Source organism: Heptranchias perlo, chromosome 5, assembly GCF_035084215.1.
Source record: "Heptranchias perlo isolate sHepPer1 chromosome 5, sHepPer1.hap1, whole genome shotgun sequence".
Taxonomy (NCBI): domain Eukaryota; kingdom Metazoa; phylum Chordata; class Chondrichthyes; order Hexanchiformes; family Hexanchidae; genus Heptranchias; species Heptranchias perlo.
In genome coordinates, this window is record NC_090329.1 from 25,063,491 (window position 1) to 25,088,435 (window position 24,945).

At 53.7% G+C, this 24,945-nt stretch overlaps 1 protein-coding gene across 1 annotated transcript in view; it reads right to left on the minus strand.

The window, feature by feature from the left end:
* Positions 1-24,945, minus strand: part of LOC137321658 (pecanex-like protein 1) — a 245,233-nt gene that overhangs the window by 115,005 nt on the left and 105,283 nt on the right. The window contains exons 14-15 of the mRNA XM_067984156.1: positions 24,520-24,630; positions 1,434-1,525 (exon numbers count right to left, since the gene is read on the minus strand). Coding sequence (XP_067840257.1) covers positions 1,434-1,525; positions 24,520-24,630 — 203 coding nt within the window. The remainder of the gene's footprint in view (positions 1-1,433; positions 1,526-24,519; positions 24,631-24,945) is intronic.

Here is a 24,945-nt window from a genome sequence, read left to right on the forward strand (position 1 = left end):
GGGTGTAAATCGGGCGGGGTGTAAATCGGGCGGGGTGTAAATCGGGCGGGGTGTAAATCGGGCGGGGTGTAAATCGGGCGGGGTGTAAATCGGGCGGGGTGTAAATCGGGCGGGGTGTAAATCGGGCGGGGTGTAAATCGGGCGGGGTGTAAATCGGGCGGGGTGTAAATCGGGCGGGGTGTAAATCGGGCGGGGTGTAAATCGGGCGGGGTGTAAATCGGGCGGGGTGTAAATCGGGCGGGGTGTAAATCGGGCGGGGTGTAAATCGGGCGGGGTGTAAATCGGGCGGGGTGTAAATCGGGCGGGGTGTAAATCGGGCGGGGTGTAAATCGGGCGGGGTGTAAATCGGGCGGGGTGTATATTGGGCGGGGTGTAAATCGGGCGGGGTGTATATTGGGCGGGGTGTAAATCGGGCGGGGTGTATATTGGGTGGGGTGTAAATCGGGCGGGGTGTAAATCGGGCGGGGTGTATATTGGGCGGGGTGTAAATCGGGCGGGGTGTAAATCGGGCGGGGTGTAAATCAGGAGGGGTGTAAATCGGGTGGAATGTCTATTGGGCGGGGTGTATATCGGGTGGGATGTATATCGGGTGGGATGTATATCGGGCGGGGTGTAAATCGGGCGGGGTGTAAATCGGGCGGGGTGTAAATCGGGCGGGGTGTATATTGGGCGGGGTGTATATTGGGCGGGGTGTAAATCGGGCGGGGTGTAAATCGGGCGGGGTGTAAATCGGGTGGGATGTATATTGGGCGGGGTGTAAATCGGGCGGGGTGTAAATCGGGCGGGGTGTAAATCGGGCGGGGTGTATATTGGGCGGGGTGTAAATCGGGCGGGGTGTATAATGGGCGGGGTGTAAATCGGGTGGGATGTATATTGGGCGGGGTGTAAATCGGGCGGGGTGTAAATCGGGCGGGGTGTAAATCGGGTGGGATGTCTATTGGGCGGGGTGTATAACGGGCGGGGTGTAAATCGGGCGGGGTGTAAATCGGGCGGGGTGTAAATCGGGCGGGGTGTAAATCGGGCGGGGTGTATAACAGGCGGGTTGTAAATCGGGCGGGTTGTAAATCGGGCGGGGTGTATATCGGGCGGGGTGTATATCGGGCGGGGTGTAAATCGGGCGGGGTGTATATCGGGCGGGGTGTAAATCGGGCGGGGTGTAAATCGGGCGGGGTGTAAATCGGGCGGGGTGTAAATCGGGCGGGATGTAAATCGGGTGGGATGTATATTGGGCGGGGTGTAAATCGGGTGGGATGTATATTGGGCGGGGTGTAAATCGGGCGGGGTGTAAATCGGGTGGGGTGTAACCCTCAGGACCGACTCCACAATATTCCGGATGTTGTTCATTTTTGTTTGTTGCATTTTCATTGTCGATTCCACTTTCAGGTGCTGCTAAAATAGCCTTTCACAACTCAAGCATCCAATAAACTGCTTACCTTTACTGCGCCAATACATAAAACATACAGCAGGGATACGGCAAGTAAACTGCGTGAGAAGCCATACAGCGATGAGATTAGCCCCGTTGCAGCTGAAACACACAGTTTTACAAATATTATTTTATTTTTAAACTTCACCAATCTCTCCAGAGCCAACAATCACCATACTGTCCTATCCTGTTAACATAAGAACATAAGAACATAAGAAATTGGAGCAGGAGTAGGCCAATCGGCCCCTCGAGCCTGCTCCGCCATTCAATAAGATCATGGCTGATCTGATCCCAACCACAAATCTAAAGAACACAAGAAGTAGGAGCAGGACCCGGCCACATAGCCCCTGGGCCCTCTCCGCCACCCACAGGGCATTGACCGATCCGAACTCAGCTTCATGTCCAATTTCCTGCCCGCTCCCCATAACCCCTAATTCCCTTTACTTCTAGGAAACTGTCTATTTCTGTTTTAAATTTATCTAATGATGTAGCTTCCACAGCTTCCTGGGGCAGCAAATTCCACAGACCTACCACCCTCTGAGTGAAGAAGTTTCTCCTCATCTCAGTTTTGAAAGAGCAGCCCCTTATTCTAAGATTATGCCCCCTCGTTCTAGTTTCACCCATCTTTGGGAACATCCTTACCGCATCCACCCGATCAAGACCCTTCACAATCTTATATGTTTCAATAAGATCGCCTCTCATTCTTCTGAACTCCAATGAGTAGAGTCCCAATCTACTCAACCTCTCCTCATATGTCCGCCCCCTCATCCCCGGGATTAACCGAGTGAACCTTCTTTGTACTGCCTCGAGAGCAAGTATGTCTTTTCTTAAGTATGGAGACCAAAACTGTATGCAGTATTCCAGGTGCGGTCTCACCAATACCCTATAAAACTGCAGCAATACCTCCTTGTTTTTATATTCTATCCCCCGAGCAATAAAAGCCAACATTCCGTTGGCTTTCTTGATCACCTGCTGCACCTGCATACCAACTTTTTGATTTTCTTGCACTAGGACCCCCAGATCCCTTTGTACTGCAGTACTTTCCAGTCTCTCGCCATTAAGAAAATAACTTGCTCTCTGATTTTTCCTGCCAAAGTGCATAACCTCACATTTTCCAATATTATATTGCATCTGCCAAATCTCCGCCCACTCACCCAGCCTGTCTATATCCCCTTGCAGGTTTTTTATGTCCTCCTCACTCTCTACTTTCCCTCCCATCTTTGTATCATCTGCAAATTTTGATATGTTGCACTCGGTCCCCTCCTCCAAATCGTTAATATAGATTGTAAAGAGTTGGGGACCCAGCACCGACCCCTGTGGAACACCACTGGTTACTGGTTGCCAGTCCGAAAATGAACCATTTATCCCAACTCTCTGCTTCCTGTTCGATAACCAATCCTCCACCCATGCCAGAATATTACCTCCAATCCCGTGATTTTTTATCTTAAGTAATAATCTTTTATGTGGCACCTTGTCGAATGCCTTCTGGAAGTCTAAATACACTATGTCCACTGGTTCCCCTTTATCCACCCTATACGTTATATCCTCGAAGAACTCAAGCAAATTTGTCAGACATGACTTCCCCTTCATAAAGCCATGCTGACTTTGTCCTATTAAATTATGCTTATCTAAATGTTCCGTTACTGTCTCCTTAATAATAGACTCCAAAATTTTACCCACCACAGATGTTAAGCTAACTGGCCTATAATTTCCAGCCTTCTGCCTACTACCCTTTTTAAATAACGGTGTTACATTAGCAGTTTTCCAATCTGCCGGGACCTCTCCTGAGTCCAGGGAATTTTGGAAAACTATCACCAAAGCATCCACAATCCCTACTGCCACTTCCCTCAAGACCCTAGGATGGAAGCCATCAGGTCCAGGGGATTTATCCGCCTTGAGTCCCATTATTTTACTGAGTACCATCTCCTGAGTGATTTTAATCGTATTTAGCTCCTCTCCCCCGAGAGTCCCCTGTTTGTCCAGTGTTGGGATATTCTTAGTGTCCTCTACTGTAAAGACTGAAACAAAATATTTGTTCAGCATTTTTGCCATCTCCATGTTTCCCACCATTAATTTCCCGGTCTCATCCTCTAAGGGACCTATGTTTGCCTTAGCCACCCTTTTTCTTTTTATATAACTATAGAAACTCTTGCTATCTGTTTTTATATTTTTTTGCTAATTTCTTTTCATAATCTAACTTCCCTTTCTTAATCAATCCTTTAGTTACTTTTTGCTGTCTTTTGAAGAATTCCCAATCTTCTATCCTCCCACTAAGTTTGGCTACCTTATATGTCCTTGTTTTTAGTCGGATACTATCCTTGATTTCTTTACTTCGCCATGGATGGCTGTCATTTCCTTTACACCCTTTTTTCCTCAGTGGAATATATTTATTTTGAAAGTTGTAAAATAACTCCCTGAATGAACACCACTGCTCATGTACCGTCTTACCCTTTAATCTATTTTCCCAGTCCACTTTAATCAATTCCGCTCTCATACCATCATAGTCTCCTTTATTCAAGCTCAGTACGCTTGTTTGAGAATCAACCTTCTCACCCTCTAATTGGATATGGAATTCAACCACGTTGTGGTCGCTCGTTCCAAGGGGATCCTTAACTAGGACATTATTAATTAATCCTGACTCATTACACAGGACCAGGTCCAAGGTTGCCTGCCCCCTTGTAGGATCAGTTACATACTGCTCAAGAAATCCATCCCTGATGCACTCAATGAACTCGTCCTCAAGGCTGCTCTGCCCAATTTGATTTGTCCAGTTAATATGATAATTAAAATCCCCCATAATTATGGCTGTTCCCTTATTACATGCCCCGACTATCTCCTGATTAATACTTCTTCCAGCAGAGTTGCAACTATTAGGAGGCCTATATACTACGCCCACTAATGTTTTTTTTCCCTTATTATTCCTTATCTCCACCCAAACTGTTTCATTATCTTGATGCTTTGTCCCAATATCATTTCTCTGTATAACAGTGATTCGTTCCTTTATTAACATAGCCACCCCACCTCCCCTTCCTTCCTGCCTGTCCTTCCTGATTGTTAAATACCCTGGCATATTTAATTCCCAGTCGTTGTCACCCTGCAGCCATGTTTCTGTAATGGCCACAAGATCATACCCATACGTAGTTATTTGTGCCGTTAACTCGTCCATTTTATTACGAATGCTACAGGGATACTGAGGGGGCTGCAAGTTTCTCCAAGGCCACCGCTCCCAGGTCTTGAACAGTCGGATACAAGGCTCCTCAAATGCTCATTAATTTGATGCACATCTTGATCAGTGTCTCCTGGGTTCTTAGACTATTGGATGTACTGAGTCCTGCTATGAGAGATAGAACCTACCAATTTGAACAAGCTTTTGGTCACCTGTCCTAATTCATTAAACCGATTATGTGGCTCAGTGTCAATTTTTTGTCTGATTACATTCCTGTGGTCCCTTGGACAGTGGAGAGAGGGAGAGGTGATCCAGACAGTGGAGAGAGGGAGAGGTGATCCAGACAGTGGAGAGAGGGAGAGGTGATCCAGACAGTGGAGAGAGGGAGAGGTGATCCAGACAGTGGAGAGAGGGAGAGGTGATCCAGACAGTGGAGAGAGGGAGAGGTGATCCAGACAGTGGAGAGAGGGAGAGGTGATCCAGACAGTGGAGAGAGGGAGAGACGTCCAGACAGTGGAGAGAGGGAGAGGCGATCCAGACAGTGGAGAGAGGGGGAGGCGATCCAGACAGTGGAGAGAGGGGGAGGCGATCCAGACAGTGGAGAGAGGGGGAGGTGATCCAGGCAGTGGAGAGAGGGGGAGGTGATCCAGGCAGTGGAGAGAGGGGGAGGTGATCCAGGCAGTGGAGAGAGGGAGAGACGATCCAGACAGTGGAGAGAGGGATAAGCGATCCAGACAGTGGAGAGAGGGAGAGGTGATCCGGACAGTGGAGAGAGGGAGAGATGTTCCAGGCAGTGGAGAGAGGGATAAGCGATCCGGACAGTGGAGAGAGGGAGATGTGATTCGGACAGTGGAGAGAGGGAGAGATGATCCAGGCAGTGGAGAGAGGGATAAGCGATCGAGACAGTGGAGAGAGGGAGAGACGTCCAGACAGTGGAGAGAGGGAGAGACGTCCAGACAGTGGAGAGAGGGAGAGACGTCCAGACAGTGGTTAGAGGGATAAGCGATCCGGACAGTGGAGAGAGGGAGATGTGATTCGGACAGTGGAGAGAGGGAGAGATGATCCAGGCAGTGGAGAGAGGGATAAGCGATCCAGACAGTGGAGAGAGGGAGAGACGTCCAGACAGTGGAGAGAGGGAGAGACGTTCAGACAGTGGAGAGAGGGAGAGACGTCCAGACAGTGGAGAGAGAGAGAGGCGATCCAGACAGTGGAGAGAGGGGGAGGTGATCTGGACAGTGGAGAGAGGGTCAGACATCCAGACAGTGGAGAGAGGGAGAGATGTCCAGACAGTGGAGAGAGTGAGAGCCGATCCAGCCAGCGGAGAGAGGGAGAGATGATCCAGGCAGCGGAGAGAGGGATAAGCGATCCAGACAGTGGAGAGAGGGAGAGATGATCCAGACAGTGGAGAGAGGGAGAGGTGATCCAGACAGTGGAGAGAGGGAGAGGTGATCCAGACAGTGGAGAGAGGGAGAGGTGATCCAGACAGTGGAGAGAGGGAGAGGTGATCCAGACAGTGGAGAGAGGGAGAGGTGATCCAGACAGTGGAGAGAGGGAGAGGTGATCCAGACAGTGGAGAGAGGGAGAGACGTCCAGACAGTGGAGAGAGGGAGAGGCGATCCAGACAGTGGAGAGAGGGGGAGGCGATCCAGACAGTGGAGAGAGGGGGAGGCGATCCAGACAGTGGAGAGAGGGGGAGGTGATCCAGGCAGTGGAGAGAGGGGGAGGTGATCCAGGCAGTGGAGAGAGGGGGAGGTGATCCAGGCAGTGGAGAGAGGGAGAGACGATCCAGACAGTGGAGAGAGGGATAAGCGATCCAGACAGTGGAGAGAGGGAGAGGTGATCCGGACAGTGGAGAGAGGGAGAGATGTTCCAGGCAGTGGAGAGAGGGATAAGCGATCCGGACAGTGGAGAGAGGGAGAGATGTTCCAGGCAGTGGAGAGAGGGATAAGCGATCCGGACAGTGGAGAGAGGGAGATGTGATTCGGACAGTGGAGAGAGGGAGAGATGATCCAGGCAGTGGAGAGAGGGATAAGCGATCGAGACAGTGGAGAGAGGGAGAGACGTCCAGACAGTGGAGAGAGGGAGAGACGTCCAGACAGTGGAGAGAGGGAGAGACGTCCAGACAGTGGTTAGAGGGATAAGCGATCCGGACAGTGGAGAGAGGGAGATGTGATTCGGACAGTGGAGAGAGGGAGAGATGATCCAGGCAGTGGAGAGAGGGATAAGCGATCCAGACAGTGGAGAGAGGGAGAGACGTCCAGACAGTGGAGAGAGGGAGAGACGTTCAGACAGTGGAGAGAGGGAGAGACGTCCAGACAGTGGAGAGAGAGAGAGGCGATCCAGACAGTGGAGAGAGGGGGAGGTGATCTGGACAGTGGAGAGAGGGTCAGACGTCCAGACAGTGGAGAGAGGGAGAGATGTCCAGACAGTGGAGAGAGTGAGAGCCGATCCAGCCAGCGGAGAGAGGGAGAGATGATCCAGGCAGCGGAGAGAGGGATAAGCGATCCAGACAGTGGAGAGAGGGAGAGGTGATCCAGACAGTGGAGAGAGGGAGAGGTGATCCAGACAGTGGAGAGAGGGAGAGATGATCCAGGCAGTGGAGAGAGGGATAAGCGATCGAGACAGTGGAGAGAGGGAGAGACGTCCAGACAGTGGAGAGAGGGAGAGACGTCCAGACAGTGGAGAGAGGGAGAGGTGATCCAGACAGTGGAGAGAGGGAGAGACGTCCAGACAGTGGAGAGAGGGAGAGGCGATCCAGACAGTGGAGAGAGGGGGAGGCGATCCAGACAGTGGAGAGAGGGGGAGGCGATCCAGACAGTGGAGAGAGGGGGAGGTGATCCAGGCAGTGGAGAGAGGGGGAGGTGATCCAGGCAGTGGAGAGAGGGGGAGGTGATCCAGGCAGTGGAGAGAGGGAGAGACGATCCAGACAGTGGAGAGAGGGATAAGCGATCCAGACAGTGGAGAGAGGGAGAGGTGATCCGGACAGTGGAGAGAGGGAGAGATGTTCCAGGCAGTGGAGAGAGGGATAAGCGATCCGGACAGTGGAGAGAGGGAGATGTGATTCGGACAGTGGAGAGAGGGAGAGATGATCCAGGCAGTGGAGAGAGGGATAAGCGATCGAGACAGTGGAGAGAGGGAGAGACGTCCAGACAGTGGAGAGAGGGAGAGACGTCCAGACAGTGGAGAGAGGGAGAGACGTCCAGACAGTGGTTAGAGGGATAAGCGATCCGGACAGTGGAGAGAGGGAGATGTGATTCGGACAGTGGAGAGAGGGAGAGATGATCCAGACAGTGGAGAGAGGGAGAGACGTTCAGACAGTGGAGAGAGGGAGAGACGTCCAGACAGTGGAGAGAGAGAGAGGCGATCCAGACAGTGGAGAGAGGGGGAGGTGATCTGGACAGTGGAGAGAGGGTCAGACGTCCAGACAGTGGAGAGAGGGAGAGATGTCCAGACAGTGGAGAGAGTGAGAGCCGATCCAGCCAGCGGAGAGAGGGAGAGATGATCCAGGCAGCAGAGGGAGAGATGATCCAGGCAGCGGAGAGAGGGATAAGCGATCCAGACAGTGGAGAGAGGGAGAGGTGATCCGGACAGTGGAGAGAGGGAGAGACGATCCAGACAGTGGAGAGAGGGATAAGCGATCCAGACAGTGGAGAGAGGGATAAGCGATCCGGACAGTGGAGAGAGGGAGATGTGATTCGGACAGTGGAGAGAGGGAGAGATGATCCAGGCAGTGGAGAGAGGGATAAGCGATCCAGACAGTGGAGAGAGGGAGAGACGTCCAGACAGTGGAGAGAGGGAGAGACGTCCAGACAGTGGAGAGAGGGAGAGACGTCCAGACAGTGGAGAGAGGGAGAGGCGATCCAGACAGTGGAGAGAGGGAGAGGCGATCCAGACAGTGGAGAGAGGGGGAGGTGATCTGGACAGTGGAGAGAGGGTCAGACGTCCAGACAGTGGAGAGAGGGAGAGATGTCCAGACAGTGGAGAGAGTGAGAGCCGATCCAGCCAGCGGAGAGAGGGAGAGATGATCCAGGCAGCGGAGAGAGGGATAAGCGATCCGGACACTGGAGAGAGGGAGAGGTGATTCGGACAGTGGAGAGAGGGAGAGACGTCCAGGCAGTGGAGAAAGGGAGAGGCGATCCAGGCAGTGGAGAGAGGGAGAGGTGATCCAGACAGTGGAGAGAGGGAGAGGTGATCCAGACAGTGGAGAGAGGGAGAGGTGATCCAGACAGTGGAGAGAGGGAGAGGTGATCCAGGCAGCGGAGAGAGGGATAAGCGATCCGGACACTGGAGAGAGAGAGAGGTGATTCGGACAGTGGAGAGAGGGAGAGACGTCCAGGCAGTGGAGAAAGGGAGAGGCGATCCAGGCAGTGGAGAGAGGGAGAGGTGATCCAGACAGTGGAGAGAGGGAGAGGTGATCCAGACAGTGGAGAGAGGGAGAGGTGATCCAGACAGTGGAGAGAGGGAGAGGTGATCCAGACAGTGGAGAGAGGGAGAGGTGATCCGGACAGTGGAGAGAGGGAGAGATGTTCCAGGCAGTGGAGAGAGGGATAAGCGATCCGGACAGTGGAGAGAGGGAGATGTGATTCGGACAGTGGAGAGAGGGAGAGATGATCCAGGCAGTGGAGAGAGGGATAAGCGATCGAGACAGTGGAGAGAGGGAGAGACGTCCAGACAGTGGAGAGAGGGAGAGACGTCCAGACAGTGGAGAGAGGGAGAGACGTCCAGACAGTGGTTAGAGGGATAAGCGATCCGGACAGTGGAGAGAGGGAGATGTGATTCGGACAGTGGAGAGAGGGAGAGATGATCCAGACAGTGGAGAGAGGGAGAGACGTTCAGACAGTGGAGAGAGGGAGAGACGTCCAGACAGTGGAGAGAGAGAGAGGCGATCCAGACAGTGGAGAGAGGGGGAGGTGATCTGGACAGTGGAGAGAGGGTCAGACGTCCAGACAGTGGAGAGAGGGAGAGATGTCCAGACAGTGGAGAGAGTGAGAGCCGATCCAGCCAGCGGAGAGAGGGAGAGATGATCCAGGCAGCAGAGGGAGAGATGATCCAGGCAGCGGAGAGAGGGATAAGCGATCCAGACAGTGGAGAGAGGGAGAGGTGATCCGGACAGTGGAGAGAGGGAGAGACGATCCAGACAGTGGAGAGAGGGATAAGCGATCCAGACAGTGGAGAGAGGGATAAGCGATCCGGACAGTGGAGAGAGGGAGATGTGATTCGGACAGTGGAGAGAGGGAGAGATGATCCAGGCAGTGGAGAGAGGGATAAGCGATCCAGACAGTGGAGAGAGGGAGAGACGTCCAGACAGTGGAGAGAGGGAGAGACGTCCAGACAGTGGAGAGAGGGAGAGACGTCCAGACAGTGGAGAGAGGGAGAGGCGATCCAGACAGTGGAGAGAGGGAGAGGCGATCCAGACAGTGGAGAGAGGGGGAGGTGATCTGGACAGTGGAGAGAGGGTCAGACGTCCAGACAGTGGAGAGAGGGAGAGATGTCCAGACAGTGGAGAGAGTGAGAGCCGATCCAGCCAGCGGAGAGAGGGAGAGATGATCCAGGCAGCGGAGAGAGGGATAAGCGATCCGGACACTGGAGAGAGAGAGAGGTGATTCGGACAGTGGAGAGAGGGAGAGACGTCCAGGCAGTGGAGAAAGGGAGAGGCGATCCAGGCAGTGGAGAGAGGGAGAGGTGATCCAGACAGTGGAGAGAGGGAGAGGTGATCCAGACAGTGGAGAGAGGGAGAGGTGATCCAGACAGTGGAGAGAGGGAGAGGTGATCCAGACAGTGGAGAGAGGGAGAGACGATCCAGACAGTGGAGAGAGGGAGAGACGATCCAGACAGTGGAGAGAAGGAGAGACGATCCAGACAGTGGAGAGAGGGAGAGACGATCCAGACAATGGAGAGAGGGAGAGGTGATCCAGACAATGGAGAGAGAGAGAGATGATCCAGACTGTGGAGAGAGGGAGAGACGATCCAGAGAGTGGAGAGAGAGAGAGAGAGGCGATCCAGACAATGGAGAGAGAGAGAGAGAGATGATCCAGACTGTGGAGAGAGGGAGAGGTGATCCGGACAGTGGAGAGAGGGAGAGACGATCCAGAGAGTGGAGAGAGAGAGAGAGGCGATCCAGACAATGGAGAGAGAGATGATCCAGACTGTGGAGAGAGGGAGAGGTGATCCGGACAGTGGAGAGAGTCAACCAGATGATCCAGACAGACAGTGGCAAGAGGGAGACACGATCCAGATAGTGGAGAAAGGGAGAGGCGATCCAGTCAGTGGAGAAAGGGAGGGATGATCCAGAGAGACAGTGGAGAGGGGGATATGGGATCCAGATAGTGGAGAGAGAGAGACACGTTCCAGATAGTGGAGAAAGGGAGAGGCGATCCAGACAGTGGAGAAAGGGAGGGATGATCCAGAGAGACAGTGGAGAGGGGGATATGCGATCCAGACAGTGGAGAGAGGGAGACACATTCCAGACTGTGGAGAGAGGGAGACATGATCCAGAGAGACAGTGGAGAGAGGGAGAGATGACCCAGACTGTGGAGCAAGGGAGAGATGATCCAGACAGTGGAGGGAGAGGGGGAGGTGATCCAGACAGCGAAGAGATGGAGAGATGATCCAGACAGACAGTGGCAAGAGTGAGAGATGATCCAGACTGTGGAGAAAGGGAAAGACGGTCTGGACGGTGGAGAGAATGAGAGACGATCCAGGCAGTGTAGGGAGGGTTACACGATCCAGACTGTGGGGAGAGGGAGAGACGATTCAGACAGACAGTGGAGAGAAGGAGAGACGATCCAGACAGACAGTGGCAAGAGGGAGACACGATCCAGATAGTGGAGAAAGGGAGAGGCGATCCAGTCAGTGGAGAAAGGGAGGGATGATCCAGAGAGACAGTGGAGAGGGGGATATGCGATCCAGACAGTGGAGAGAGGGAGAGATGATCCAGGCAGTGGAGAGAGGGAGAGACGATCCAGATTGTGGAGAGAGGGGGAGACGATCCAGATTGTGGAGAGAGGGGGAGGTGATCCAGACAGTGGAGAGAGGGAGAGATGATCCAGACAGCGGAGAGAGGGAGAGATGATCCAGACAGTGGCAAGAGTGAAAGATGATCCAGGCAGTGGAGAGAGGGGGAGGTGATCCAGACAGTGGAGAGAGGGAGACACGATCCAGATAGTGGAGAAAGGGAGAGGCAATCCAGACAGTGGAGAGAAGAGACAATCCAGACAGTGGAGAGAAGAGACAATCCAGACAGTGGAGAGAGAAAGAGACAATCCAGACAGTGGAGAGAGGGAGAGACGGTCCAGACAGACAGTGGAGAAAGGGAGAGATGATCCAGACAGACAGAGGTGAGAGGGAGACACGATCCAGACAGTGGAGTAAGGGAGTGGCGATCCAGACAGTGGAGAGAAGGAGAGATGATCCAGACAGTGGAGAGAGGGAGAGATGATCCAGAGGGAGAGATGATCCAGACTGTGGAGAGAGGGAGAGGTGATTCTGACAGTGGAGAGAGAGATGATCCAGACAGTGGAGAGAGTCATCCAGATGCTCCAGATATACAGTGGCGAGAGGGAGACACGATCCAGATAGTGGAGAAAGGGAGAGGCGATCCAGACAGTGGAGAGAGGGAAAGACGACCAGACAGTGGAGAGAGGGATAAGGGATCCAGACAGTGGAGAGAGGGAGAGATGATCCAGACAGTGGCAAGAGTGAGAAATGATCCAGACAGCAGAGAGAGGGAGAGGCGATCCAGACAGTGGAGAGAGGGAGAGGCGATCCAGACAGACAATGGAGGGAGGGAGAGTCTATCCGCACAGTGGAGAGAGGAAGAGACGATCCAGACAGTGGAGAGAGGGAGAGACGGTCCAGACAGTGGAGAGAGGGAGAGACGGTCCAGACAGACAGTGGAGAGAGGGAGAGATGATCCAGACAGACAGAGGTGAGAGGGAGACACGATCCAGACAGTGGAGTAAGGGAGAGGCGATCCAGACAGTGGAGAGAGGGAGAGATGATCCAGGCAGTCGAAAGAGGGAGAGGTGATCCAGACAGACAGTGGAGAGAGGGAGAGACAATCGAGACAGACAGTGGAGAGAGGGAGAGGCTTACCAGACAGACAGTGGAGAGAGGGAGAGGTGATCTAGACAGTGGCGGGAGAAATGATCCACACACTGGAGAGAGCGATGGTCCAGACAGTGGACAGAGACGGAGGCAATCCAGACAGGCAGTGGATAGAGAGAGAGGCAATCCAAACAGTGGAGAGAGAGAGAGAGAGAGAGAGAGAGGTGATCCAGACAGTGGAGAGAGGGAGAGACAATCCTGACAGTGGGGCGAGGGTGAGGCAATCCTGACAGTGGGGCGAGGGTGAGGCAATCTTGACAGCGGAGAGAGGGAGAGACAGTCCAGACAGCGGAGAGAGGGAGAGACGGTCCAGACAGCGGAGAGAGGGAGAGACAGTCCAGACAGCGGAGAGAGGGAGAGACGGTCCAGACAGCGGAGAGAGGGAGAGACGATCCAGACAGCGGAGAGAGGGAGAGACGGTCCAGACAGCGGAGAGAGGGAGAGACGGTCCAGACAACGGAGAGAGGGAGAGACGGTCCAGACAGCGGAGAGAGGGAGAGACGGTCCAGACAGCGGAGAGAGGGAGAGACGGTCCAGACAGCGGAGAGAGGGAGAGATGGTCCAGACAGCGGAGAGAGGGAGAGACGGTCCAGACAGCGGAGAGAGGGAGAGACGGTCAGACGGTCCAGACAGCGGAGAGAGGGAGAGACGGTCCAGACAGCGGAGAGAGGGAGAGACGGTCCAGACAGCGGAGAGAGGGAGAGACGGTCCAGACAGTGGAGAGAGGGAGAGACGGTCCAGAGAGTGGACAGAGACGGAGTCAATCCAGACAGACAGTGGAGAGAGAGAGAGGCAATCCAAACAGTGGAGATAGAGAGAGAGAGGTGATCCAGACAGTGGAGAGAGGGAGAGACAATCCTGACAGTGGGGCGAGGGAGAGGCAATCAAGACAGTGGAGAGAGGGTGGCACGATCCAGACAGTGGAGAGGTGATCCAGACAATGGAGAGAGGGAGAGGCAATCCAGACAGACAGTGGAGAGAGGGAGAGGCTTACCAGACAGACAGTGGAGAGAGGGAGAGGCGATCTGGGCAGTGGAGGGAGAGATGATCCAGACAGTGGAGACAGGGAGAGGGATACAGTCATTGTAGAGAAGGAGAGAGGACCCAGACGGACCGTGGAGAGAGGACCCAGGCGGACCGTGGAGAGAGGACCCAGACGGACCGTGGAGAGAGGACCCAGGCGGACCGTGGAGAGAGGACCCAGGCGGACCGTGGAGAGAGGACCCAGGCGGACCGTGGAGAGAGGGAGAGGCGATCCAGACAGTGGAGAGAGGGAGAGATGATCCAGACAGACAGTGGAGACAGACAGACATGTTCCAGATGGTGGAGAGAGGGAGAGGTGATCCAGGCAGTGGAGGGAGAGATGAGCCAGACAGTGGAGGGAGAGGGAGAGGCGATCCAGTCGGTGGATCGAGGGAGAGGCGATCCAGACAGTGGAGAGAGGGTGGCACGATCCAGACAGTGGAGAGAGGGAGAGGTGATCCAGACAATGGAGAGAGAGAGAGGTGATCCAGACAATGGAGAGAGGGAGAGTTGATCCAGATAGACAGTGGAGAGAGGGAGAGGCTTACCAGACAGACAGTGGAGAGAGGGAGAGGTGATCCAGACAGTGGAGAGAGGGAGAGGTGATCCAGACAGACAGTGAAGAGATGGAGAGGTGAGGTGATCCAGACAGTGGCGGGAGAAATGATCCACACAGTGGAGGGAGAGATGATCCAGACAGTGGACAGAGAGGGATGCGATCCAGACAGACAGTGGAGAGAGAGAGGCGATCCAGACAGTGGAGAGAGGGAGAGGCGATCCAGACAGTGGAGAGAGGGAGAGACGATCCAGACAGTGGAGAGAGGGAAAGACGATCCAGACAGTGGAGAGAAGGAGAGACGGTCCAGTCAGTGGAGAGAGGGAGAGACGATCCAGACAGTGGAGAGAGGGAGAGACGATCCAGACAGTGGAGAGAGGGAGAGACGATCCAGACAGTGGAGAGAGGGAGAGACGATCCAGACAGTGGAGAGAGGGAGAGACGATCCAGACAGTGGAGAGAGGGAGAGACGATCCAGACAGTGGAGAGATGGAGAGACGATCCAGACAGTGAAGAGAGGGAGAGACGATCCAGACATTGGAGAGAGGGAGACACGATCCAGACTGTGGAAAGAGGGAGACACGATCCAGACTGTGGAGAGGGAGACCCGATCCAGACTGTGGAGCGAGGGAGACACGATCCAGACTGTGGAGAGAGGGAGACACGATCCAGACTGTGGAGAGAGGGAGACACGATCCAGACTGTGGAGAGAGGGAGACACGATCCAGACTGTGGAGAGAGGGAGACACGATCCAGAGAGACAGTGAAGAGAGGGAGATGTGATCCAGACAGTGGAGAGAGGGAGAGGTGATCCAGACAGTGTAGGGAGGCTTACATGATCCAGACTGTGGGGAGAGGGGGAGGTGATCCAGACAGTGGAGAGAGGGAGAGACGATCCCAACTGTGCAGAGAGGGAGAGGTTATCCAGACTGTGAAGAAACGGAGAGGGGATCCAGAGAGAGGAGAGAGGGAGAGGTGATCCAGACAGTGGAGAGAGGGAGAGACGTTCCAGATTGTGGAGAGAGGGAGAGGTGATCCAGACAGTGGAGAGAGGGAGAGATGATCCAGACTGTGAAGAGATGGAGAGGTGATCCAGAGAGAGGAGAGAGGGAGAGATGATCCAGACAGTGGAGAGAGGGAGACACGATCCAGGGAGAGGAGAGAGGGAGAGGTAATCCAGACAGTGGAGAGAGGGAGAGACGGTCCAGATTGTGGAGAGAGGGAGAGGTGATACTGAGAGAGGAGAGAGGGAGAGGTGATCCAGACATTGGAGCGAGGGAGAGACGATCCAGACAGTGGAGAGAGGAGAAGTGATCCAGACAATGGAGGGAGAGTGATGCAGACAGTGGAGAGAGTGAGAGGCGATTCAGACAGACAGTGGAGAGAGGGAGAGAAGATCCAGACAGACAATGGAGGAGGGAGAGTCTATCCAGACAGGGTAGAAAGGAAGAGACGATCCAGACAGTGGAGAGCGCGAGAGACGATCCAGACAGACAGAGGTGAGAGGGAGACACAATCCAGACAGTGGAGTAAGGGAGATGCGATCCAGACAGTGGAGAGAGGGAGAGGTGATCCAGACAGACAGTGGAGTGAGGGTGGCACGATCCAGACAGTGGAGGGAGGGAGAGGTGATCCAGACATTGGAGAGAGGGAGAGGCAATCCAGACAGACAGTGGAGAGAGGGAGAGGCTTACCAGACAGACAGTGGAGAGTGGGAGAGATGATCTGGGCAGTGGAGGGAGAGATGATCCAGACAGTGGAGACAGGGAAAGGGATACAGTCAGTGTAGAGAAGGAGAGAGGACCCAGACGGACCGTGGAGAGAGGACCCAGATGGACCGTGGAGAGAGGGAGAGGTGATCCAGACAGTGGAGAGAGGGAGAGGTGATCCAGAAAGACAGTGGAGAGAGGCAGACACGTTCTAGATGGTGGAGAGAGGGAGAGGTGATCCAGGCAGTGGAGGAAGAGATGAGCCAGACTGTGGAGAGAGGGAGAGGTGATCCGGTCAGTGGAGAGAGGGAGACACGATCCAGACTGTGGAGAGAGGGTGAGACGATCCAAATAGTGGAGAGAGTAGGGACGATCCAGACAGTGGAGAGACGGAGAGGCGATCCAGACAGACAGTTGAGAGAGGGAGAGGCGATCCAGACAGTGGAGAGAGGGAGAGGCGATCCAGACAGTGGAGAGAGGGAGAGGCGATCCAGGCAGACAGTTGAGAGAGGGAGAGGCGTTCCAGACAGTGGAGAGAGGGAGGTACAATCCAGACAGTGGAGAGAGGGAGAGGCGATCCAGACAGTGGAGAGAGGGAGAGGCGATCCAGACAGTGGAGAGAGGGAGAGGCGATCCAGGCAGACAGTTGAGAGAGGGAGAGGCGTTCCAGACAGTGGAGAGAGGGAGGTACAATCCAGACAGTGGAGAGAGGGTGGGACGATCCAGACAGTGGAGAGAGGGTGGGACGATCCAGACAGTGGAGAGAGGGTGGGACGATCCAGACAGTGGAGAGAGGGTGGGACGATCCAGACAGTGGAGAGAGGGTGGGACGATCCAGACAGTGGAGAGAGGGTGGGACGATCCAGACAGTGGAGAGAGGGTGGGACGATCCAGGAAGACAGTGGAGAGAGGAGAGGTGATCCAGACATTGGAGACAGCGAGAGACGATCCAGACAGACAATGGAGAGAGGGAGAGATGATCCAGACTGAGAAAAGAGGGAGAGGCGATCCAGACAGTGGAGAGAGGGGGAGACGATCCAGATAGTGGAGAGAGGGAGAGGTGATCCAGGGAGACAGTGGAGAGAGGAGAGGCGATCCAGACATTGGAGACAGGGAGAGACGATCCAGACAGACGGTGGAGAGAGGGAGAGATGATCCAGATTGAGAAGAGAGGGAGAGACGATCCAGACTGTAGAGAGGGGGAGAGACGATCCAGACTGTAGAGAGGGGAAGAGACGATCCAGACTGTAGAGAGGGGGAGAGACGATCCAGACTGTAGAGAGGGGGAGAGACGATCCAGACTGTAGAGAGGGGGAGAGACGATCCAGACTGTAGAGAGGGGGAGAGACGATCCAGACTGTAGAGAGGGGGAGAGACGATCCAGACTGTAGAGAGGGGGAGAGACGATCCAGACTGTAGAGAGGGGGAGAGACGATCCAGACTGTAGAGAGGGGGAGAGACGATCCAGACTGTAGAGAAAGGGGAGGTGATCCAGACAGTGGAGGAAGGGAGACACGTTCCAGACAGACAGTGGAGAGAGGGAGACACGATCCAGATAGACAGTTGAGAGAGGGAGGGACGATCCAGACAGTGGAGAGAGGGTGACATGATCCAGACAGACAGTGGAGAGAGGGAGACACGATCCAGATTGAGAAGAGAGGGCGAGACGATCCAGACTGTGGAGAGAGGGAGAGACGATCCAGACTGTGGAGAGAGGGAGAGACGATCCAGACAATGGAGCGAGGGAGAGACGATCCAGACTGTGGAGAGAGGGAGAGACGGTCCAGATTGTGGAGAGAGGGAGAGGTGATACTGAGAGAGGAGAGAGGGAGAGGTGATCCAGACATTGGAGCGAGGGAGAGACGATCCAGACAGTGGAGAGAGGAGAAGTGATCCAGACAATGGAGGGAGAGTGATGCAGACAGTGGAGTGAGAGGCGATTCAGACAGACAGTGGAGAGAGGGAGAGAAGATCCAGACAGACAATGGAGGAGGGAGAGTCTATCCAGACAGGGTAGAAAGGAAGAGACGATCCAGACAGTGGAGAGCGCGAGAGACGATCCAGACAGACAGAGGTGAGAGGGAGACACAATCCAGACAGTGGAGTAAGGGAGATGCGATCCAGACAGTGGAGAGAGGGAGAGGTGATCCAGACAGACAGTGGAGTGAGGGTGGCACGATCCAGACAGTGGAGGGAGGGAGAGGTGATCCAGACATTGGAGAGAGGGAGAGGCAATCCAGACAGACAGTGGAGAGAGGGAGAGGCTTACCAGACAGACAGTGGAGAGTGGGAGAGATGATCTGGGCAGTGGAGGGAGAGATGATCCAGACAGTGGAGACAGGGAAAGGGATACAGTCAGTGTAGAGAAGGAGAGAGGACCCAGACGGACCGTGGAGAGAGGACCCAGATGGACCGTGGAGAGAGGGAGAGGTGATCCAGACAGTGGAGAGAGGGAGAGGTGATCCAGAAAGACAGTGGAGAGAGGCAGACACGTTCTAGATGGTGGAGAGAGGGAGAGGTGATCCAGGCAGTGGAGGAAGAGATGAGCCAGACTGTGGAGAGAGGGAGAGGTGATCCGGTCAGTGGAGAGAGGGAGACACGATCCAGACTGTGGAGAGAGGGTGAGACGATCCAAATAGTGGAGAGAGTAGGGACGATCCAGACAGTGGAGAGACGGAGAGGCGATCCAGACAGACAGTTGAGAGAGGGAGAGGCGATCCAGACAGTGGAGAGAGGGAGAGGCGATCCAGACAGTGGAGAGAGGGAGAGACGATCCAGACTGTAGAGAGGGGGAGAGACGATCCAGACTGTAGAGAGGGGGAGAGACGATCCAGACTGTAGAGAGGGGGAGAGACGATCCAGACTGTAGAGAGGGGGAGAGACGATCCAGACTGTAGAGAGGGGGAGAGACGATCCAGACTGTAGAGAGGGGGAGAGACGATCCAGACTGTAGAGAGGGGGAGAGACGATCCAGACTGTAGAGAGGGGGAGAGACGATCCAGACTGTAGAGAAAGGGGAGGTGATCCAGACAGTGGAGGAAGGGAGACACGTTCCAGACAGACAGTGGAGAGAGGGAGACACGATCCAGATAGACAGTTGAGAGAGGGAGGGACGATCCAGACAGTGGAGAGAGGGTGACATGATCCAGACAGACAGTGGAGAGAGGGAGACACGATCCAGATTGAGAAGAGAGGGCGAGACGATCCAGACTGTGGAGAGAGGGAGAGACGATCCAGACTGTGGAGAGAGGGAGAGACGATCCAGACAATGGAGCGAGGGAGAGACGATCCAGACTGTGGAGAGAGGGAGAGACGGTCCAGATTGTGGAGAGAGGGAGAGGTGATACTGAGAGAGGAGAGAGGGAGAGGTGATCCAGACATTGGAGCGAGGGAGAGACGATCCAGACAGTGGAGAGAGGAGAAGTGATCCAGACAATGGAGGGAGAGTGATGCAGACAGTGGAGTGAGAGGCGATTCAGACAGACAGTGGAGAGAGGGAGAGAAGATCCAGACAGACAATGGAGGAGGGAGAGTCTATCCAGACAGGGTAGAAAGGAAGAGACGATCCAGACAGTGGAGAGCGCGAGAGACGATCCAGACAGACAGAGGTGAGAGGGAGACACAATCCAGACAGTGGAGTAAGGGAGATGCGATCCAGACAGTGGAGAGAGGGAGAGGTGATCCAGACAGACAGTGGAGTGAGGGTGGCACGATCCAGACAGTGGAGGGAGGGAGAGGTGATCCAGACATTGGAGAGAGGGAGAGGCAATCCAGACAGACAGTGGAGAGAGGGAGAGGCTTACCAGACAGACAGTGGAGAGTGGGAGAGATGATCTGGGCAGTGGAGGGAGAGATGATCCAGACAGTGGAGACAGGGAAAGGGATACAGTCAGTGTAGAGAAGGAGAGAGGACCCAGACGGACCGTGGAGAGAGGACCCAGATGGACCGTGGAGAGAGGGAGAGGTGATCCAGACAGTGGAGAGAGGGAGAGGTGATCCAGAAAGACAGTGGAGAGAGGCAGACACGTTCTAGATGGTGGAGAGAGGGAGAGGTGATCCAGGCAGTGGAGGAAGAGATGAGCCAGACTGTGGAGAGAGGGAGAGGTGATCCGGTCAGTGGAGAGAGGGAGACACGATCCAGACTGTGGAGAGAGGGTGAGACGATCCAAATAGTGGAGAGAGTAGGGACGATCCAGACAGTGGAGAGACGGAGAGGCGATCCAGACAGACAGTTGAGAGAGGGAGAGGCGATCCAGACAGTGGAGAGAGGGAGAGGCGATCCAGACAGTGGAGAGAGGGAGAGGCGATCCAGGCAGACAGTTGAGAGAGGGAGAGGCGTTCCAGACAGTGGAGAGAGGGAGGTACAATCCAGACAGTGGAGAGAGGGAGAGGCGATCCAGACAGTGGAGAGAGGGAGAGGCGATCCAGACAGTGGAGAGAGGGAGAGGCGATCCAGGCAGACAGTTGAGAGAGGGAGAGGCGTTCCAGACAGTGGAGAGAGGGAGGTACAATCCAGACAGTGGAGAGAGGGTGGGACGATCCAGACAGTGGAGAGAGGGTGGGACGATCCAGACAGTGGAGAGAGGGTGGGACGATCCAGACAGTGGAGAGAGGGTGGGACGATCCAGACAGTGGAGAGAGGGTGGGACGATCCAGGAAGACAGTGGAGAGAGGAGAGGTGATCCAGACATTGGAGACAGCGAGAGACGATCCAGACAGACAATGGAGAGAGGGAGAGATGATCCAGACTGAGAAAAGAGGGAGAGGCGATCCAGACAGTGGAGAGAGGGGGAGACGATCCAGATAGTGGAGAGAGGGAGAGGTGATCCAGGGAGACAGTGGAGAGAGGAGAGGCGATCCAGACATTGGAGACAGGGAGAGACGATCCAGACAGACGGTGGAGAGAGGGAGAGATGATCCAGATTGAGAAGAGAGGGAGAGACGATCCAGACTGTAGAGAGGGGGAGAGACGATCCAGACTGTAGAGAGGGGAAGAGACGATCCAGACTGTAGAGAGGGGGAGAGACGATCCAGACTGTAGAGAGGGGGAGAGACGATCCAGACTGTAGAGAGGGGGAGAGACGATCCAGACTGTAGAGAGGGGGAGAGACGATCCAGACTGTAGAGAGGGGGAGAGACGATCCAGACTGTAGAGAGGGGGAGAGACGATCCAGACTGTAGAGAGGGGGAGAGACGATCCAGACTGTAGAGAGGGGGAGAGACGATCCAGACTGTAGAGAAAGGGGAGGTGATCCAGACAGTGGAGGAAGGGAGACACGTTCCAGACAGACAGTGGAGAGAGGGAGACACGATCCAGATAGACAGTTGAGAGAGGGAGGGACGATCCAGACAGTGGAGAGAGGGTGACATGATCCAGACAGACAGTGGAGAGAGGGAGACACGATCCAGATTGAGAAGAGAGGGCGAGACGATCCAGACTGTGGAGAGAGGGAGAGACGATCCAGACTGTGGAGAGAGGGAGAGACGATCCAGACTATGGAGAGAGGGAGAGACGATCCAGACAATGGAGCGAGGGAGAGACGATCCAGACTGTGGAGAGAGGGAGAGAGGATCCAGACAGTGGAGAGAGGGAGAGTCGTTCCAGACTGTGGAGAGAGGGAGAGTCGATCCAGACTGTGGAGAGAGGGAGAGACGATCCAGACAGTGGAGAGAGGGAGAGGTGATCCAGACAGTGGAGAAAAGGAGACATGATCCAGACAGACAGTGGAGAGACGGAGACACGATCCAGACAGACAGTGGAGAGAGGGAGACACGATCCAGACAGACAGTTGAGAGAGGGAGAGACGATCCAGACAGACAGTGGAGAGAGGGTGACACGATCCAGACACTGGAGAGAGGGAGAGACAATCCAGAGTGGAGAGAGGGAGACACGATCCAGACAGTGGAGGGAGAGGCAATCCAGACAGACAGTGCAGAGAGGGAGAGGTGATCCAGACAGTGGAGAGGGGGAGATACAATCTGGACAGTGGAGAGAGGGAGAGGCGCTCCAGACAGTGGAGGGAGAGGCAATCCAGACAGACAGTGCAGAGAGAGGCAATCCAGACAGACAGTGCAGAGAGGGAGAGACGATCCAGACAGACAGTGGAGAGAGGGTGACACGATCCAGACACTGGAGAGAGGGAGAGACAATCCAGAGTGGAGAGAGGGAGACACGATCCAGACAGTGGAGGGAGAGGCAATCCAGACAGACAGTGCAGAGAGGGAGAGGTGATCCAGACAGTGGAGAGGGGGAGATACAATCTGGACAGTGGAGAGAGGGAGAGGCGCTCCAGACAGTGGAGGGAGAGGCAATCCAGACAGACAGTGCAGGGAGAGGCAATCCAGACAGACAGTGCAGAGAGAGGCAATCCAGACAGACAGTGCAGAGAGGGAGAGGCGATCCAGACAGTGGAGAGGGGGAGATACAATCCGGACAGTGGAGAGAGGGAGAGGCGCTCCAGACAGTGGAGGGATAGGCAATCCAGACAGGCAGTGGAGAGAGGGAGAGGCTATCCAGACTGTGTAGAGAGAGAGAGACACGTTCCAGACAGACAGCAAGGAGGAGAGACTGATCCAAAGAGACAGTGGAGAGAGCCGTCTGTCGTGAGAATGTCAAAGGGACTCACGGGTACGGTAGCATAGTGGTTATGTAACTGAACCTGTAATCTAGAGGCCCGGACTAATAATCAAATCCCACCATGGCAGCTGGGGAATTTAAATTCCGTTAACTAAATAAAATAAAACTGGAATAAAAAGCTAGCATCAGAAATGGTGACCATGAAACTCCCAGATTGTCGTAAAAATCCATCTGGTTCACTAATGCCCTTCAGGGAAAGAAAGCTGCCGTCCTTACCCGGTCTGGGCCTATATGTGACTCCAGACCCACAGCAATGTGGTTGATTCTTAACTGCGCTCTGAAATGGTCTAGCGAGCCACTCAGTTGTAGCATCCCGCTTCAAGAAGGCAGCAGTGATGTTGATTGACGGATAAATATCGGCCAGGACACCGGGGAGACCTCCCCTGCTCTTCTTCAAAATAGTGCCATGGGATCTTTTATGTCTACCTGAGAAGGCTGACGGAGCCTCGGTTTAATGTTTCATCCGAAAGAAGTGAAGGAAATCAATGCCGAATCAGAGAAACACGATGGGATGAGAGAGACTGAAGTGAAGAGGCAGTGAAGAGAAGGGAAACTAAAGTTGGGAATGGCAAGTCAGTGGGAAAAAAAAAAATCAGACAAAAGTTCAGAAGCAGAATGATCAGATCTACGTCCAAACTCAGACAGGCAGAGAGACAGAGGAAATGCCAAGACCGGTCTGGAGAGAAATGATGTAGTTGAATGAACGTCACCTCTACCAAGGGACTCCTAACTCACTCAAACTGACTGCTGGGCTGTGACAGCTCAGCAAATCACAATGGCAGCCGAGAGCACACATCTCACTGTATTCAATTACAAGGGAATCTAAATAATTAACATTTGGACAAGTGCTTTTAAGCTGCTCTAATTGTTCTAAGTGGCATAAATACTGATTCTTACATGTTGTGCGTGTTGTGTTAGTTATTGAATATAAATGGCAAGTGTTTAAGAGCAAATTAAGATGCATAGAAGCCTTGTACATTCCCCCAAAGTCAAAAGAAAGGAGTGTAATCAGAAGAAACCAAACTTGTCCTGTACAGAGGCCAATATGACGTTCTTATAAACTAAAAGTACATAATATCCAGCAAAACAAAGACAAGTACCCTGAACAGTTAAAGAAAACAAAGGCTGCTGTCAGATCAGCTAAAAAGGTTACTGGACAACTGTGGTAGGATTGGAAACGTTTTTTCAGCTACATGAGGAGTTAGAGGGCCATCAAAGGCTGTATTGGGCCACTGAAAGATGCTCAAGGACAGGTTAGAAAGGACTCCCAGAGTATGGCAGAGGTACTAATCGAGTACTTTGCCTCCGTCGATGCTCAACTTACAGCATTAAGTGGTGCTGTTAACAGTGAAATTGTGAATATTAAAATAGAAGACTGCGGCCATGCAAAATTAGGGATCGTGCAACAGGAAACATGCTTTCCTCTCGCTAAATTTTAACGAAAATTGTCTCCCCTTCGCTCCAAGTGCTGGTTCGATGCTGGTGTCCAGTCCCACAGCTCTCCCGAGAAACCACTGTTCAGGTGTGAGCCTGGCTGTTGGAACGCCAGGTGTATCTCAGCTGTGTCCTTTCCTGTCCTCCTCGGATGTCCGCCCAGCAGGGGTTGCACAGTGGTGGTTAGAAGGAGGAAATCTGACCGATTTTCCCCTCCCTAACCCAGGGCGCCCAACCTAACATCAGCTAACTCGCCAACCCTACCCATGGAAACAGGTGGCGTGCTATTTACCCAGGCTTGGCGGAAAATGTATTTAAATCTCATGGAAACGGAAAGCAATTAGTAGTTGCTGCAAACACATACCTTAAATTAGCTTTTACACAGGAACAACATTTTAGTGTGGAATACTCCCACCTTGTTTTTCTTAAATTAAAAACAGAAAAGAAAACTTATGGCATACATACCAGAACCACCAAAGATGTGCATGTCTATTTGTTCCAGCAAATAGGTGAGAAAAGTATTAATTTGTGGAAGAAGTCCCAGAAGGAAAATAACAGGGAAACACTGAGTGAACCCTGCAAAGAGAAAGAGAACACAGTGAGGGCAAGAGAAAAAAAGAGAACACAGTGAGGGCAAGAGAGAAAAGAGAACACAGTGAGGGCAAGAAAGAAAAGAGAACACAGTGAGGGCAAGAGAGAAAAGAGGATACAGTGAGGACAAGAAAGAAAAGAGAAGACAGTGAGGGCAAGAGAGAAAAGAGAACACAGTGAGGGCAAGAGAGAAAAGAGAAGACAGTGAGGGCAAGAGAGAAAAGAGAAGACAGTGAGGGCAAGAGAGAAAAGAGAAGACAGTGAGGGCAAGAGAGAAAAGAGAACACAGTGAGGGCAAGA